The sequence below is a fragment of the Pieris brassicae genome, chromosome 12 (assembly GCF_905147105.1).
Source record: "Pieris brassicae chromosome 12, ilPieBrab1.1, whole genome shotgun sequence".
In the NCBI taxonomy this organism is placed as follows: domain Eukaryota; kingdom Metazoa; phylum Arthropoda; class Insecta; order Lepidoptera; family Pieridae; genus Pieris; species Pieris brassicae.
Genome location: NC_059676.1, coordinates 7,225,936 through 7,245,477, shown reverse-complemented (window position 1 = coordinate 7,245,477; position 19,542 = coordinate 7,225,936). Strand labels below are relative to the sequence as shown.

Below are 19,542 nucleotides of genomic sequence, written 5' to 3'. Positions count from 1 at the left end.
CGTGAACAACCTGTATTGCTAATAATTATTCGTTGTGCTCCAGCAACAGCTCTAGGGTCACCGGAACTATCTAGCCGTCAACATAAATCTTTAAGATAACCACGACCCAAATCTCAACACCAAAGGATATCCTAAGTTTGAGGAAAAACATTGCCGTTTATTTTTTTTGTCTGTTCTGCGGCCAAATCAATATTTTTGTTTAATTTTTTTTAGATAGTAATAGGATATTATATAATAATAGGATTATGACAATTAAGTGTTTGTATCGAATAGAGAACCTGGCATAGGACATATCGTCCCCGTAGAGCGTAAACTAATTAAGTCAAAAAATTGCCAAAACGTAGTTATTAATGCCAATAAAATATTTTATTTTTTCTTTATTTAACTGCCTAACCGTACATTTTGTAGATATCCTTAACCTTGAATTTACTATATTACAAGTTCAGAACAACACCACACTTATAACAAGAAGGTAAATAAGGCAAGATGGCCTACCTACTACAGAAGAACTATTAGAAGGGTTAAAAAACTATACGATACCTCAAGCATACTCCGCGCACCTGACTATTTCAGATGCAAAAAATGACAGGCATAGTTCTATACAACTAATTTCCCTTATATAGGCGAAAATATGTTTTTTTCGAAAATCGAAATGCATACCTTTTTATTCTTTTTAAACCTAGACCTACTTACACAAAATTTTATCTCCTTATGTCCACATTAACCCGTGCCGACAAGATGCCGTGAAGATTTTGAAAATCGCTGCCTTTAATCTTTTTCGCCATTGAACTATATAAAATGAAATATTTATATTTTATAAAAAAAATGATAAAAACATAAGTAAAAAAATAGGTATTAATTATTTAAAAGAACATGAAGTTACAGTTGAGTATTAGATTATTATTTGTTTTTGCGACTGAGGCGCAAACTAGCTGCTGTGGTCTCTGGCAGAATGACCAGCGCTGTGGAACAACTCTGCTCATCAGCATAATGCTGAGCCAGGGCTCATTACAATCACACACACGCATTACACAATTAAACCTTTTTCTTTAAAAAAAATGTTATATCTCTATTATTATTCTTTTTTTTAATATTGTTATTTTATGTGTTTCTGTGTGTGTGTTTTGTTAGTAATAAATGTCATGTCTATGTGGTGGTGTCTTACACATTAGCACGGATATTTCCTTTTATGGTTCTCATTTTTACAGTCTCATTTTTATAGATTTTTATGCTCTTGCACACAGCGTAGTAACAACTGTATTTGTTCTTCCTTTCCAATGATTAAACTATGAAAATCTTGCATAAGTTTCACAGCTCTTTTAGCTGTATCATTCGCTGCCTATATACAAATAACTTTTTTTTTGCTTGTAAATAGGTAACCTCTTCCAACGTAGACATAGGGTAGAAATATTTCAAGAAGTTAAAATAAATTTCTGATCTTGACAGACACAAAATCACTTAATGGTAAAAATAAAACAGTTTAACACTTATGATAAATGAATTTTTATTTCTGTAAATATAACAAAAGCCACAGAGATCTAGCTCGTGAAATGATGGAGTAGAATGCTTGGCGTTACGTGGACCGAGTTTCGTACAAACGTCTCAATACTTCAAGAACACGGTATAAAGTAGCATCTGTTCTAAACGAGACAATCACGTGTTCCATGTGAACTGGCGTGGTGATCAGTCCATAGAACGCTTTGTCGTCCAAGAGAAGTTGGAAGGTCACCTACGCGATGGACTGACCAGACCAAGTCTGCCGCAGCAGGATGACCCCTAATAGGCAACGATGGCGAATAGTCGTGAAGCGCAGCACATATGCCCCTTCTAATACCACTTTTACATCGCGATCACGACCGCTCTTTCAAGAGTGTACCAGATAAGAGAAATAAATGAACGACATTTAAAAATATTTATTTTTAACAAAGTAAATATAACAAAATTGTATTATCACTTCCGTTGTCCCATATTGCACACAATGATACCTGAAATAAGACATTAATTTTGTTAGATTATAAAATATTTACAATATTCTTAATATATTATAGTAGAAACAATAATTAAAAATTGATAAATAAAACTAAAATTAATTTAATGTTCGTGATCCCTGTCCCTTTAACTTCAAAAAAAAATGTTTATTGTGTCTCAAATTTTACATTAAATACATGAGTTGAGTCAGCCCCCGTAAGTAGTCAGACACACTTGTGTTTAATCACCTGTAATACAAATAATTAAAAAAATAATATAATATAAAAACAAAGTTCTCTTAATTTTTTTGGAGTTTACTCCTTAAGAAACGATTTGAGTTAAAAGGCCCGGTACGGAAATTTTATGAGGAGTAAAATCAAGTGTAACACGAAAAGTTGAGGCGTTACGTAGAAAGAGACAAACATATATATATCTGTAGGATTAAACGTGTAAAAGAATGATTCCATCTCATTCTCTCTCTAAAATTGGATTTGTATAAATTGAACACAATTGTTATTATTATTATTTATATTGTTTTGTAACATACTTTATGTAATACGCTTTATTGAAGTAATATAAATAATCCGAATATTTACAGATATATTAGCAGATGCGTTCATTTACCCTTTTTTTTCTATTCGATATATATCATAATTATCGTTCGTAAGGAGTAAACTCCAATCGTGCGTCGTAGCTAACACACACACACGTTTTTATTTGTAGATATATAATAATAGGATTATGACAAAAAATGTTTTTGTATCAAATAGAGAACCTGGAGATGTTGATATATGAACTGTATACTCACTATCATTGACACACTGTTCCTCGGCAGGTGTCGCCATACAGAGGGCAGGGTCGGTCTGAAACCTTGAGCGGCTCACATTTAGCGCATACCTGGATTACCCTGTAAACAAATATTCAATAGATTCACTTGCCTATATATATTTGGGCTTTTGATATATTACTATCTAACGTATATTATTTGAATAAATGCCTCACCCATAATCGCCCTTTTCCATCCACTTCTCGTCGATGGTGTTGAGTTGATCCGCTTTGCCTTTGGGTAAACCGCAAATGAGGTCCGCTTTAACCGTGCGAAGAGCTGCTACCGGAGCTGGCATGAAACCTGCATCGAATAAATGCTACGGTCCAAGAATATTGCAAATGTTCAAAACGCATTCAATAAACGTAAAGATTAAAGTTGTGGTTGATAGGTGTTATTAGTTATTTAAATACTTATTTAATTAAATTTTAATCATTTTTTATGAAACATATTCTTAAGAATCTTGCTACAATAGTTACTCGTTTGTCTCGTTCGGTTGTTTCGCAGTATCGCTATTGGAACTTACAGAGTGCCGCCGCGGCGCAGCTTTCAGAATGATAATCCACATCGAAGGTCGAATTTTAATTTAATGACAATAACTTTATCAAAACTCTGACTAAATAAACCTCAAATTATGAATAGTCTTCGACTCCTTTTTATAATCTATCTATTAATTAAAACAAATCTGTGCTTTAACTAAATCGGACTAATTTATTATAGGTGAATCGATAGAAAATAGATTAGGTTATAGATAATATTTTTACTAGGTATTTTATTACATTCTATCATTGTAAATAAGGTCCTAAATCCACGCTGAATCAAAGCTCAGTTTATTAAATAACAATAATTGTACTTACAGAGCAGGCAAAGAGAAATTTAAAGTATGCGCTGCTATTGGGGGATAATGTGTGACGTCCCGTAGGGAACGTTCAAGTATTACGTCACGCAATTTTTGGAGATGAAACACTCGGTAACGTTTCTGTATCCAATAGTTAAAACGTTTCGTGACCATCCCCAGTGACTCTTTATACCTTAAACTTACCATGATGTGGTGTAAAGTACTGGAAAGTCGACAATAATATTGACAATAACGCGAAATTCAATCCCAGACCCGCATCGTAACGTTTTACAAGAGGCCCCCCCCCCCCCCCCCAAATTCGTTACGTAATACTTGAACGCCTTACCTAGTTCTATTTCCATTAGGGAATGCAATCCCGACTCGAGATCGTGAATTCGAGATCCCGCGGGATTAGAAATATGAATCCGGCGGGATCCCGAAATTTTCGGGATCTCGTATAGTTTAAAAAAATAATTCACGTGACTGAATAGGATGAAAACTGCATGTTTGTGATAGTGAGGTTAATTAAAATAAAATATTATTTGAAAGAAAACAAAAGCATTTATCCTTTAACATTACGAACTAAACAACTAACAATTATAATTACATGAACATAATCAAAACAAAAGTAGGTATAGCTCAAGGAGATTAAAAAGTGATTGAAATTCGGGTGATTTTGAAAGTAACTTCTAAAAAAAGAGTATCTTCTAAAGTGTATCTGCTAACCGGAATCTAATGTCCGTTGCAATGTACCCTATGTAATGTGCAATGTCGCGTGAAGCGTCCCAAACGGATGTGTGTAGAATCGCTGACCTTTGCAGCCCAATCCCGTCAATCTCGAACGGGATCTCGTCCTATTATGCTTCGGGATTGATCTCGAAAAATTACACGGGATCTCGCGAGATCGGGATTGCATTCCCTAACTTCCATACGTACTATCAATACCAGTGCCATGGCATCTTAATCCGAGTGATAAAGTTACAGTAACTTTGTAAAGTAAATTGACTTACCCTGTAGCGCTGGTTCGAATCCTGTCATCGGATTCCAATTTTTCTCTCCGAGCAGCTTTCGATAATTCAAATCGCCTTTGAACAGGACACACGTGGCGAACTGCAGTTTTCTATACAAGTCTGGATCGTATCGCTTCATGTCTTTATAAACGTGGGGAGATGTCCAGAAGTCGTCACTCTATAAGTGTTAAAGTAATACAATAGTATATATACATATATATATAGTATAGTGTCAAAAAAGCCCTTGATTTGAGAACTGGTAATTGTAAAATTAGAAGCATTCCATATATACGTTCATAAGTGTACATTGTCAAAAAAGACAGACTTTGAATCAGAATTAAATTGCCGTGGATTGTATTTTTTTAAATTATTGTTTTACGTGAAAAATACGTATTTTTGACGGCCGCAATCTTTACGATGTGAGTCGAAATAAGTAAAATCAATTGTACTAACAAGAACTTCAAAAACGCCATCTTGAACAAATTTCTCCCACTGTTGACCGAGCTGTCTCAAACTATCCGCAGATATCACTCGCGGGGGCTCCGCCTCGGCCGGGGCTTCGCCCTCTGCTGGTGCAAAAAAATAAAAAATTGGGGCGCCACAACTCCGAGCTCTGGATTATTTTTCTTAACGTGAAAATTGGTTATCAGACACAGTACGGATGAGTGTGTAATGTTGTCGTGTTAAAACATATTTTTAGAAGAAAGAAGATGTTGACTTTAATGAGAGTAAAGACTGTAAGACTGGACGAGCAGTCTTTACTCTTTACTTGAGTGTTGCATATCTTCAGCGGAAATTACTGATGTGCTACGCAGTGATTTAGCCGTAATAAGTGATTTTGGACTGCAAAACAACATTTATACAGTGTGTTATAGTAATACTATGCAAAAACAGAATGGATATACATTCTAACAATGAGAGAAAGAGTTAAACAATCGCTTCGTTTCAATATTATCAGATAGAAAATTTCAGTCTGCAATCGACTTTTAAGATTACATTCAAACATAATTAAAAAAAAAGTATACTACATAAATTCATATAATTAAAGAAAAAACGTGAAGCCTTCGAAGAGAAAAGCGATAATCAAACATCTGCCTTTTATAAAGAACTAGCTGCCCCCTTGAACTTGGTGTCTCCTTAATGTGCTTTTACTTAGGCAACCTTTTTAGCTCATACCATATATATAGTACATGGAACATTTTGCTATGCTACCCTAGAGATTGTTCGGTTTTACGGAATGAAAACTTTTTTGGCTTTCTCTGAGAATTTTTCACTATATAAACCTCAGAGTTCTAATCATAACTTTTTAATTAACAAATAATAAATAGGGGTTGATTGTAGAGGGCTGAAAATTAAGGGTTGTATGTATTTTGTATGCTGTATAAAAAAATGTCTAAAAAATAAAAAACAAATTTAGGGGTGGAGCGGACCACCCTTAAGATTTAGGGGGATGAAAAATAGATGTCGTCTAATGCGCATACCTAACCGACATGCACACAAAATTTTACCATTTCTGAGCCATGGTCGAGCCATTTCGGAGGAGTTTAATTACAAACACCATGACACGAGTATTTTTTACATTAGACTATGTCGATTCACTTTTAAATATATAAATATTGTCGCATAAAATATATTTTTATGATATGTTTTCCAGTCAAACTTAACAATTATGATGGGTTTGGATTTGCTGTCTTTTCCCACCTGGTTTACGTTCCGGTGGTATTTCTCTCTTGTAATTTCCGTTAGCACACGATCCTATGACATATCTGAAAATTCAAGAATTCCATAATAAACATACATTACATAACCTCTGAAAGTAATAGACCGACATTGAAAATATATTACAAATTTTATTTAAACAAAAGCATAATTAAGAAAAACACTTTTTGAACGGATTGAAGCTATGTATTATTATTAAAAACTTATAATTATTAACATAATTCTATAAAAAAATCCGACGTTTCGCGTGCTTTTCAGCGTGCGTGGTCTCGGTGAAAATTTAGAATTATGTAAATAATTAAACGTTTTTAATAATAATACGTAGCTTCAATCCGTTCAAAAAGTGTTTTTCTTAATGTGTAAAAGCTATGTTAACAAAAGACAATAAAAGCATAATTATTAAAAATATACTCACTTAAAGTCTCTAGGTGTAACATCAGAGACGAACCAAGGAATCTTTTTGACATGGAATCGGACCTGGAAATTTCAAAATGTATTTTCAATTATGGGTGTCAAAAATTATAAGAATACACGTAAGCCACTGTTTAAATTAACGTGAATCTTCAATATCTTCTAAGCCTCAACATGCGCCAGATAGTTTTCCTGTTTTTATCACATTCATAATAAAAATATATGAACAAAAGTTTCATATAATATAAAAAAATATTATAAAACATATATATACAATGTTGGTATTTATAAATATACGGCTCACAGAATGTGAAAAATAATATCGCTAAATACTTTACTTTTATTACCTCTGTTTAAGTCAGTGAAATTCATTATTATATTATTTGCCGAAGACATATCTTTTTAAGCAATATCCGAATTTTAACTAAAGGAAGAATTCGTTTCGCGCGTTTTTTCTTTTTTTATATATAATGACAATAGTTTTAACTTTATGCCAGTTTCAAATAAAACGTTTTTACTTTTTTATTTTGTCTAAATAGTTTCTCGACAGACAGTAATGAGTCCATACAATGTTCATAAGCGATCTCTTTAGTGATTGAAAAATAGTCCCATTCGAATCATTCCAAATTCAAATTCCATTCAAACTTTACCGTCCAAATAAGAAAAATATTGTTCTGGTCATTAAAATTTTGTTGATATTGCTTTTTGATGATTTGACTAATAAGTTATTTTAGTCTCTATTAAAAATTATTATTTGTACTTCAAAAGTATAAGGCGATGTCTTTTGAAGTAAAATGTATTTAGAACTATGTCTCATATTTTTTACCTTTTGTACGACTTTCTGTGCGATCAGGAAATGTGCTAAGCAGAGGTCGGTGAATAACTCGTATCCAGAGTTGTCGCATACTATATCTATAAAAAAATATTTAAATAGATAAAAATAGCTTTATTTCTATATACATATATATCACCGAGATATAGTATAGTCATAAAAATTTATAAATTATTATATGTAAAGTGTAATTTTAATTAAAAAATTTACCGAACATGACATCCTGTGGTATTGTGAACTTTGCCGGACATGGCGGAACTTCGGCGGGTTGTTCGCCTTCCGCTGGCGCAGGCGCTTCTGTTGGCTGTACAATATAACGGCAATTACGAGCCACGACATTAATATAATTTGAAATTTGAATTTATATTAATTTCCAGACGCATCTTTTAACCGAATCCAAAAAAACCCGCAGGACGTTTACAATGTTTAAAGACCTTTTTTTCCGGAAATCGTACGTCCATTTTAGATTTTGATTTCCACTTTAAGAAAAATACTTTTGTTTTAACTAGACTCACTAAAACTAGACTTCTTTAGTTACCAGTGCCAACTACAATTACTCATCCGTCGCAATAGTAAAATACACTAAGAATACTTTTATTATTGGAAATGTCTACTACAAGATGTCAGAAAGACACGAATGAGCATATCAAACAGCACACTTGATAGTAACTGAACTAAATACAAAACTATGGTAATATATTTTTTATGTACTTTCTCCTCTTGAGGACACAAGGGAATACCCGCACTTGTCGCCAATCTGTTGCAACTGCATTTAGCTTTAAGTGACGTATTCTGAAATATTTTTTTGATCTTATTTGTAGGGATTTTTATTAAAATTGAGTACATAAACATGTTTTAGACCGACTCTGATTCTGTCAAAGTGGCAAGTGCACCGTTCAAATTTGGAATAGTGCACAGACTAGCAGTTAAGCTTTACCTCTGTGGCATAAATACACATTATATTTATAGAATGAACATACTTCTTTTTAGATTATGAATTAAAATTTTAGAACATAAACAAGTTTGTTATAGACCAACTCTGATTCTGTCAAAGTGACAAATGCACCATTCAAATTTGGAATAGTGCACAGACTAGCAATTAAGCTTTACCTCTGTGGCATAAATAAATAGATAACGAATTAACGTAGAACTTACTCCTTCAATAGCCTTTGCAAAACTATCTGCTCTGGTAACCACTAAATCCGCTATTTTGGCCGAGTCGTCGACTAAAATCTGAAAAACCATATTTATGTATTTGTACTTTTTAAAAATCAAACAAAATGGCGTTACTAATTTATGCCCATGTTTTATAAAGATATTGAATAATAACTCTAAAAAGTTTAATATCATAATGATTTAAAAATAGCTTACTATAAATTCGCTTATGTCACGTATCTGTCAGAACCCTTTGTTAATCTATATAGTTTATGATTCAAAATTTTATTACCTTATCCTTAAGATCCAAAATCATTTGAAAAGGATCGAGGACATCTCTAGATGGCGTTGTCTTGACTCCTTCATTCTTTAAGGTAACTTGCTCACCCATAGACAATGATAAATCACATTTGTTGGACCATAGACAAATCTGAAACAGATATCATTTAATGTTAAAAAATATCTAAAATTCGTCGCTCATATACATATATACAAATACGCTTAAAAGACCCTTTTTTGAAAATTTAATTTCATTTAGTAGATTGAATCTGTATCGTTTTCGTCCAAAATGTCTTCAAGTAAAAACTACAAGTTTTTTAGAAGCCCTAAGCAGTAATTTATGTGTATGGAATGTAAAATATATTTTCTTTTACATTTTTCCAATAACCGATTGGCCTATAATTTGTTTCTAAATCTCATCATCAATCAATCAATCATGAATATATTAATGCTAGGTTCCAAAATACATTTAAATGATTCGGTATACCTTAAGTAAAGAAATAAAGTCAGCTTTCCTCTTGTCTTTATCACTTTCAAGTAACATCGTAAGCAACTTTTCAGCCACAACACACATCGGCTCTATACTGTTGTTAAACGATTGGTCCTTTTGCTCGTCAAAAGGATCAAAATTTGCCAATCCCTTCCTAAAATAAGTTTCACCTTTTATTATAAAGTGTATATATTATTGAAGTTATTATTAATATTTATTCAGTTTATGGCTTCGGCGAGCGACTCTAATTTCTGAGCTGTAGGCTCAAACCCCTGCAGTGACACCAATTGACTTTCTATGACACACTCGCTAGTACCGTGACGGAAAACATCGAGAGGAAAAAGCATGCCTTTATTTTTGGTACTGCTTGAAAATCTAATCATACGACGGATGTAATGTATTTTAGTTTTACACGGCGACGTATAATAAAAGTTTGCACATATCCCATTCACCAATGAAATACTTACGTCAATTCACAGCCTTCCCTCAATCTCCTATAGACATAGCACTCGGTAAACACCCACGTGTTCATAAAATAGGTTTGGGCGTCACAACTCTCGATCCATTGGTTCCATCGCTTAGCCTCAGGGGTGTCTACAGTTAGTAAATCGTACTTTTTGTTTGTCACCAAGTCGTTTTTAAGTTTTGACACGTATTGTATAAAGGAATGGAGCTCATCGTCGGTCTGAAAAAAGTCAAGGTATCACGGAGGACAAAACATGCAATATCTGTTATATTTTATAGAACTGGTGGCACAGACAGGAGGCTCACCTGATGATAAGTGATACCACCGCCCATGGACACTCAATGACAAGCTCGCGAATTCGTAAATATTTCAGGGTGCGTTTGTGATTGGAGTAGTTTCATACTACGTCTATGAACCGTTGTACTTTAAACGACTAACTGTTTACACCTGTTTCATTTTTTACGTTATGTACCATGAATATTTTGAGTGATTCTAATACTCCTGTTCAAAAGTGTATTTAACTCGAACTCGTGTTTACTTACAATTACGTAATTAAATACTTACACCACCACTTGCGGATTTAATTTTTGACCCTTCTCTTGACACATAATCTATTACTTTGGTTAATATCACAGGCATGCGTTCTTTAAGTGAATAGTACGCGAAACTCCTGTAACAAAAATCATGACATACTTAATGTTAAGGACAGAAAAGGTTTTAACACTGTAAATGTATACAAGCTACCTAATGTTCAAAAATATTATAAAAATAAAAAAAATGTCGCCCGAACAGGGACTTGAACCCTGGACCCTTGGATTAAAAGTCCAATGCTCTACCGACTGAGCTATCCGGGCTCTGAAAGTATTGTCGAATTTTTATTATAATTTCTAGATAGATACTTTATTAGTTAACATAAATAGTTTAATATTGTTTATGTCACATTTTTACTAATTCCTACATGAAACCAATACAAGAAAAAACCTATCCAGAAAATTTACTCATAAAGGCGAAACATAAATTGAAGCTTATTCATTAGGCTTCATAGAAAATATATGAGAAGTTAGGCCACGATTTTTCATTTAATATCAGCCATTACTAAGAAAGTATCATCAAATAAAATTTAAAAATTATGATCTTTCACTATAAACTACTACACTTCTAACTTCATTATTACTGTAGACATATATTAATGTTCTTCTTAGGTTAAGATCAACGATCAATCTTTAACTTAAGAAAGCAAAATATGTTTAATTACTTAATTAATTAAAATTTCAGTATACCAATAAATATATGTGATAATTTAATGATGTGATGATAATGCGGGTTAACTAAATAATTAAAAAAGAAATATGAAATGTATGAATGAATTTATTATGAGTACATAGATTGTTTTGAAAATAAAAATGGTTCAGTAGTTTGTATACAGACTCTGCATCATTGATAAATTAAATGAGTGACCTAAAGTGATACTTGGTAACTAGTTTTTGATTTTTATAAAAATCGATAACCACTGGGGACATTTCACATGTCCATAATTAAGGTTTCAAAAAAGGGATAGAGAGATTGAGACAGATTGAAAGAGTGAGAAAGGGCGAATGTAGCTTGAAGCAAATAGCCATGGAGCAAGAGTAGGGAGCAAGCAAGTGAGAAAGATTGAGAGAGAGAGAATAAGGGAGATCAATAAAAAATACATGCTATCATTTAATGTATTTGTTTAGTATTTGTCAATGGTGTCGCATAATGTCCTGTGCAGTAAACGCAGATTCTTTATTTCTTTATCCTATACTTGCATGTATACAGTGTAAAACAGTATAAATATAAATATATAAATACATGGAGTGATCATATACTGGTACATGATCATCTATTGGAGCTTTCGCCTAAGTAATAATTAATTTACAAAGAAGTTTCACATCTGACATGTGTACTTTGTATGCTCTCACTTTTTTATTTTAGTACAATATTAAATTTAATTAATTAATTTAATGAATGTTGATGCTTTGGTGGACAGAGAAATTGTGACCAACTTGATTTCCACCATCTCATACATTTCTGTAGTTTTTTTAATAAAATAAATGTTATTCCTGGAATCTATAGATGAGAGATGGAGATATATTTTAAGCCAATTGTTAATTCACATGTAAAGATTATTCAAATAATATACTTTAAAACTTTATAAATTATAAAGGTTTTTCTTTAACCATAAGACAATGTATAATTTTAAATTATATGGATTGTTTAAACATCTAATGACAAATATTAGTTTTATTGGTTAACTGCATATTACAAAAACTCTAAGTTTAAGAAGATGCATATTTAAATAATGGTTCGAAATTATAGATTCTATAAAAAAATTGGAAAGCAGTTCTAGCTATATACAAGAGAATCTTCATAGACGAGGATTAAGAATTAATCTAATAGAACTATTTTTGTTTTTCTATAATATGAAAATGAAGTAAGGTAACGCTAATAAGTGATTAAATTTTAAAGTAAATTTACGACATATATAAAGAATATTTAGGTGAGCATGATATACTTAATAGTGAATTAGATCATAATAAAGCACAAAATTTGCTATCACTGAGGGATTGACTGGCATTATAGTGTCATACGTACTTTTTAAATGATCCTTGTAGCTGAAGATTGATTGGCGTAGCAACATTTAAAAAAGGGGATGGTTTTTCAACTTTTATAAAGGGACCACCGTAAATAAATTCTGGCGTAGTAGAGTAATCTTCAGCATCTCTATTTAGCTCTGTAGCAGAGGCAGCCGTTACTTGTTGTATTGACGTTTTACTCATCTTTTTTTAAACAATCCAGTTACAAATAATAATTTTAAATACAAAAAGATTGTGGCCAATAAGCCTGCGTAAATATAAATAGTAATGTAATATATTATATTATTTTGAATTTACATTTGTAATTTGACAATTGACACTGACAACACAGACTAAATGTGGTGGGTACATATATGTATACATTTTTTAGCACTGTCTTTTGCCATGGGGTTTCCAAATAATAATTTTTTCCCACTTTTATCTGGTATTCGATTTGTGTATATCACCAAAGATAAAGCTTCATGTTCATCGTCAATCAACTGTTAGACATTCGTTTTCACGTACCAAATAAGTATCAGTGTGACTATGTCACTCAATGAAAAACACAACTTCACCATTGCATAGTAAGAAATTAAAATATAAGATACATTTTGACAATTAAAACTAGCCAGAGAGATTGAAAATGCTGATAAAATAGAAAAGTTGTATTTAATTAGTTGTACTGCAATGTTTGATTTTTAGAAAAGTAATAACACCCCACATGTGAACATTAGTGTTCTAACGAAACATAGTAAAATTATATACGGATATAATTTTTGTGCTGGAATAGAAAAAGCTGGTTGCTACATGTGGGACGAAAAAATTGCTAATCGTGGCTCTAATAAAGTGGCAAGTTGTTTATTTTCTATTGTAAAAAAAGGGTTTAAGCCGGTGTTAAAGACTTTAGATTCTGGTCAAACAACTGTGCAGGCCATAATCGTATATGAACTTGTTTGTAAGCAAAAAAATTAAGACAGACTTCTGCCATCGTTTCTTTGAAAAGGAACAAACTCAAAACGAGGCAGAAAGCGTTCATGCTATCATTCTGATAGAAAAATCTGAAAAAAACTAAATCATTTATGTAACTGATGAATGGTATATATAATACACTGCATTTTGGGTTAAACAGAATCCCACCATATACAGTCGTAGTTGTGGATCAAGATTTAATTTTAGATTTCACTGGCTAAAATATACGAACTCTGAGAAAATTATTTGGAATGGAAACGAGAGATGTTAAAAGTCGAGGAAGCTATCCAGACGTTTTAGAATTTAAATATGATTTTTTTGAAGATATCTATAGAAAACTGATATGTGACTACAACTTGAAATATATAAGAGCAAGGGATCATACTAGAGAAGTTATACAAGCAACCCATTACTTGATTACTTAAAACCATGTTAGCGCGATCTCTTCTGTTCCCTATGCCGGATTATGCACTCATGCACCTCTGATACGAATGAAGAGCTACTTGATAAGATCTAACGACTACAATTTCTGCATACGTTTCATATTTGCCTTCGGAAATTTGACCATGTGTCTAAATTCTGCAGGCAGCTGCAGTGGCTACCTATTCCACTCATACGAGACGCTCATCTTCTTCAACATCTATACTCAATTCTTTTCAATCCCAAAACCCCTTCTTATCTCAAAAATCACTTCAAATTCTTAGGTCTTTCTAACTATATGTTAGAAACTGTGCTATATTCGCGTAGTTATTGTTACACCCTCCCTCGCGAGGGGGGTGTTTTGTCTTGTTCGGGGCGTATGCCCCCTTCAAGTGGTGTTTCTGTTCGCGCCCTGCTGATACAGGGCGGTACGGGGGCGGGCATATAGCCCTTGGTGGGGGCTGCAGGCGCGCGGGGAGACTCAGTCTCTACCCGCTGCGCGCAGCCGATGGGGTCGTGTCCGGAGTGTCAAGTCCGGGTGATGAGGAGGGGGCCAAGGAGTAGTCTCGACTTGGCCCTGGTGTCATGATCGGTGGTATCGGGCAGCTAGCGCGGCTCGCGGTCAAGCACCGCCGGGTGAGACCCCCGGTTGACCCGGGGGAGGCCCAGCGAGGCGACCAGCGGTCGAAGCCGCGTTTGTTGCCCTGGTGTCGTCGGAGCCCGCGGAGAAGAGCTCACGCGGGTACTTGTATTGGTCGGGCGGCCTGGAGTGCCACGGCGCGATGTTGTGGAGGTGAGGATGTTGAGAGGCGTCTGCTCGATCAAACATCCTCATCGCGAGCCGTGCGACGAACTCGTCGATCGACTCCATCCGCAAGTCTCGCGCTATGGTGGCGTTCCTCACGTAGCGTGGTGCATGTACAGCGCACCGTAAGACGGTGTTTTGTACGGTGCGCAGTCTTCGGCGGTTGGTCTCCTTGGCATAGGAGAACCACGCCGGTGCCGCGTACGTGAGGTGAGGGCGCACATACAGTTTATGTAGCGCGAGCTTGGTGCGGAGAGGTAGGTTGCCTGTGATCAGTGGGCGGAGCGTATGCGCTGCCCACTTGGCTCTCCCTACAGCCCTGGAGATGTGGGGCGTCATGGTCAGACCCCGGTCTATGGTGACCCCTAGATAGGTGACCGGCGTCTTCCACGGCACGTCTCGATCCAGGAAGCGTAGGGGTGGTGGCAACCTACCCCGGCCGAAGACAATGGCCTGAGTCTTGTCCGGGTTGGCGGCGAGTCTCCACTTGTCCAGCCACTCTGGCAGGAGGTCCAGAGCGCGTTGGAGTTTTTGGGCAGCGTGCGAGGCCCTCAGCGATGACGCCACGTACGCCGTGTCGTCGGCGTAGAGGGCGAGTGTGCACCCCTCGGGGCACGGAACGTCGTCGGTGTACGTGGTGTAGAGCAAGGGCGATAACACGCTACCTTGCGGGACGCCCGCCGTGATGGGTCGCGGTCTCGACGCGGCCTCTCCCGTCGCAACGAAGAACGTGCGCTCGGTGAGAAAGGCGCGGAGCACGGCGACCATTCGGCGGGGCAGTGGAGACTCGATGAGCTTCAGCACGAGGCCGTCGTGCCAGACACGGTCAAAGGCCTTCGCCATGTCCAGCATAACGGCGGCGGCCCCCTCCTTTTTGTTGAGGGCCGAGGCTGCAGTGAAGAGCACCCTCGTCAGCTGCAGCGTCGTGCTGTGCTCGCCGCGGAAGCCGAACTGTTCGGGCCTCGGCTGCAGGTATTGTTCGATCCTCTGCAGCAACAGCCACTCGAACAGTTTCGACTGCGTCGAGAGCAGGGTGATGGGTCGATAGCTCTCGGGTCGGGAAGAGTCCTTCCCGGGCTTCGATATTAGGATCACCTTGCCCTCTTTCCAAGATCTAGGGAAGTGCGTGTACCGGAGGATACCCGTGAAGAGGCGCGACAGCGCAACTATCCACCTCATGGGCAGATGGCGCAGCGCCTCGTGGGTGATGCCATCCGGTCCCGGCGCCTTCCTGGGTCGCAGTCTTGAGATCCTCTTCCGCACTTGTGACGGCGAGAAGAAGATCTGGGCTTCGTCGGTAGAGATCGGGCACGTCAACCACGCCTCGACAGCGTTCACCACCTCTGCCACGCGCGTAGGGGACGTCGCGGGGTTCGGCGAGAACTGACGCTGGAGGCTGTGCTATATGCTCTTCCAATAGATGTTTATTGGAAATTCCATCTCACAGCTCATCCTTCCATTTAGAGAATGGCGGACATTAAGTTGTGGAATAGGCTGCCCGACTCCATACGATTGGCTACCTCTCTATCATATTTGAAAACTCTTCTGTATAAACACTTCTTAACCCTATCCTATCCTCATCGGTCGTGACTTGTGTAGTTATTGTGTTTGCTTTTATTTTGTATTGCATCGCTATTCGCTATTCATAAATCTGTAATATTAGCTTTTTAGTTTGTTGCTAATATTTTTTTGTATTAATTTAGATTAAGGATTAAGGAGGTTTTTATATAACATTTGGTTCTGCACTTCTTGCACTCATAATTTTTCTTTTTTTTAGTTTTTCCCTTACTAGGGTTGCCTGGAATAGATCGCTTAGTAGCGATAGGGCCGCCCGTTGCATCTCTTGTAATTTTTATTTTAACACAATACGTGTTTATTCTTAAAATACTTCGCGTGACAATGATAATTCCACAAAAGTATCATGAATGAAGTCCAGGGTGATGACGAATGAAATGAAATTAGATAATTTAGAAACTAATATATTTGACTTTTATGTTGAATAAGTAATCATACATATGTAGTTTATAAATTAAACAATAATACTAATCGGTCCGAATGAAGTTTTGGTGATTAGTTATATCTTCAGATAATTAAAATATTATAATAGTTTATATTTATATAATCTTCTATTAGAAGAGTTCATTGTGAAGATTTAAATGCACCGTTATTTTATATTTTAAGTTCCTATTTAACTGTCTGTTTAAAAAGTAGATAACATGATCATAGAAAACTAAACGTATTCTATTTAATCAAAATGTTATTTTATTTAGTCAAAATGTTATTTTATTAATAAAAATCATGCTGTTTATTACTTTAATTCAGTACGTGTCGTTATTTACATAACCCTTAAATCATTCGTACTCCAATAAACAATAACTACGTATAAAGAGATATGTGTATTACGTAGAGAAGTATATTTTTTAATTGAAAGAGTAAAAATCTCAAAATATTGAAGTCATACCTTTCATTATAATTATTTAAGTACAAGTTTTAAAAAATTTTTTTTCTTCAGAAAAACTAGTTCATATTATTGATTTGATATCTTCTATGTGTAAACAGTTAACTTAGACTTGACTGACAGGGTTATATTAAATTAATAATGTAGAAACAGTCATCTATCGAGTATTTTATAAAAAATACAAGAGAACAGATTAATTTCTACACAGATTCAAACATTCATTACGCTCTCCTTAAAGCCTCTATTTTTGACATCTCGCTTTGTACGTAGGCACCGTCGATATATTTTATTATATTTGAACAAAATTTTGTTAAATTATTTAGATATATTAAAGTTAAACATATTTTAAACAAATAAAAAATAGTTTTTTACACAAATTCTTAATCCAAATTTTTAACGCGAAAAAAGTATTGAGTAGCTGAGTTCCTTATGTTTAATTTAAAACATCTTAAATAATACACACTTACATTCCAAATATTCCACACATAACAACATTCCGTGGTGTAACAATTCGCATAACGTGTAAATTTTCAGTATCAACAGGCCAATCGTAAGCCGGCATTGTTTTAATAAATTACTTTAAATAGAACTGCACTAATTATATTTTGATGCACGTGTTGATTTAACCACGAAAAGGAAACTTGTGTTATTTTCGTTTGAATTTCGGCCATGAAACTATAAATAAGTAGTCTTACGCTCGCTTTACAGTCAAATTAAACATTGTCTTCTTTTATCTACGTCCGTTCGTCTTCAAATAAAAAACGAGAATGTTATTTATATATAAACAACTTAAGCAGTCAGATGCAACAAGTTATAACTAATTGCTTAAATTACAAACATATTTTTTTATCATCGAATGAATATATAGTGAAATGTTCAATTACAGTCGGTCAGATCATTTCAACTGATACTTGAATAGCATGTGTAAATGTGTATATCAATATTTCATTGGCCGAAAAATCACGAGCGTATGAATATTATATGGGAGTCGATAGCTCCTTGTACCTCCTCCACCTCCTGCTGTCCTGATACAAAGACTCAGTATACAACGATTTACTTGAAAAATAATATTTTTTTGAACAATCGTAAATAATCTTGTCAATGATGCCTATTGCGGGCATTTGTACTGAATAATCTCTAATACGTTTCTTCATCTAGCTCTAGGCTGCTTAAAGATAAGTTTTCCATGTTCATTGTGTTTATGTGACTTTGCGACATGTTATTAACATGCGTCGATAGCTCCTTGTAGCTTCTGCTGTCCTGGTACAGAGACTCGGTATAGAACCATTTACTTGAAAAATAATATTTTTTTGAACAATCGTAAATAATCTTGTCAATGATGCCGATTGCGGGCATTTGTAGTGAATAATCTCTAATACGTTTCTTCATCTAGCTCTAGGCCGCTTTAAGATAAGTTTTCCATGTTCATTGTGTTTATGTAACTTTGCAACATGTTATTAACATGCGTCGATAGCTCCTTGTAGCTACTGCTGTCCTGGTACAGAGACTTGGTATAGAACCATTTACTTGAAAAATAATATTTTTTTGAACAATCGTAAATAATCTTGTCAATGATGCCTATTGCGGGCATTTGTACTGAATAATCTCTAATACGTTTCTTCATCTAGCTCTAGGCCGCTTAAAGATAAGTTTTCCATGTTCATTGTGTTTATGTGACTTTGCGACATGTTATAAACATGCGTCGATAGCTCCTTGTAGCTTCTGCTGTCCTGGTACAGAGACTTGGTATAGAACCATTTACTTGAAAAATAATATTTTTTTGAACAATCGTAAATAATCTTGTCAATGTTGCCTATTGCGGACATTTGTACTGAATAATCTCTAATACGTTTCTTCATCTAGCTCCAGGCCGCTTAAAGATAAGTTTTCCATGTTCATTGTGTTTATGTGACTTTGCGACATGTTATAAACATGCGTCGATAGCTCCTTGTAGCTTCTGCTGTCCTGGTACAGAGACTTGGTATAAAACCATTTACTTGAAAAATAATATTTTTTTGAACAATCGTAAATAATCTTGTCAATGATGCCGATTGCGGGCATTTGTAGTGAATAATCTCTAATACGTTTCTTCATCTAGCTCTAGGCCGCTTTAAGATAAGTTTTCCATGTTCATTGTGTTTATGTGACTTTGCGACATGTTATAAACATGCGTCGATAGCTCCTTGTAGCTTCTGCTGTCCTGGTACAGAGACTTGGTATAGAACCATTTACTTGAAAAATAATATTTTTTTGAACAATCGTAAATAATCTTGTCAATGATGCCGATTGCGGGCATTTG

At 35.2% G+C, this 19,542-nt stretch overlaps 1 protein-coding gene and 1 non-coding gene across 5 annotated transcripts; both read right to left on the bottom strand.

Annotated features, from left to right (window-relative positions):
- Positions 1-1,898: 1,898 nt before the first annotated feature.
- On the bottom strand, positions 1,899-17,880 carry LOC123717336 (damage-control phosphatase ARMT1). Of its 4 annotated transcripts, none has more exons than XM_045673270.1 (16): positions 17,711-17,880; positions 10,559-10,664; positions 9,996-10,213; positions 9,526-9,682; positions 9,052-9,189; positions 8,760-8,837; positions 8,316-8,396; positions 7,815-7,908; positions 7,599-7,684; positions 6,777-6,838; positions 6,344-6,408; positions 5,096-5,211; positions 4,643-4,820; positions 2,971-3,097; positions 2,777-2,875; positions 1,899-1,985 (listed from the first exon to the last, which is right to left on the bottom strand). In XM_045673270.1, exons 1-15 carry the CDS (start codon positions 17,803-17,805, stop codon positions 2,779-2,781), a joined length of 1,698 nt encoding a protein of 565 aa, XP_045529226.1. In that variant the 5' UTR covers positions 17,806-17,880; the 3' UTR covers positions 1,899-1,985; positions 2,777-2,778. The 4 variants fall into 4 exon arrangements, with proteins under 4 accessions (XP_045529226.1, XP_045529222.1, XP_045529223.1 ...); XM_045673266.1 differs by lacking the exon at positions 17,711-17,880 and adding an exon at positions 12,611-12,903; XM_045673267.1 differs by lacking the exon at positions 17,711-17,880 and adding an exon at positions 12,611-12,903 and having other exon boundaries at positions 5,096-5,208.
- Trnak-uuu lies at positions 10,776-10,848 on the bottom strand. Its single transcript has one exon. It is a non-coding gene; the product is annotated as a tRNA-Lys (tRNA).
- Positions 17,881-19,542: the final 1,662 nt, after the last annotated feature.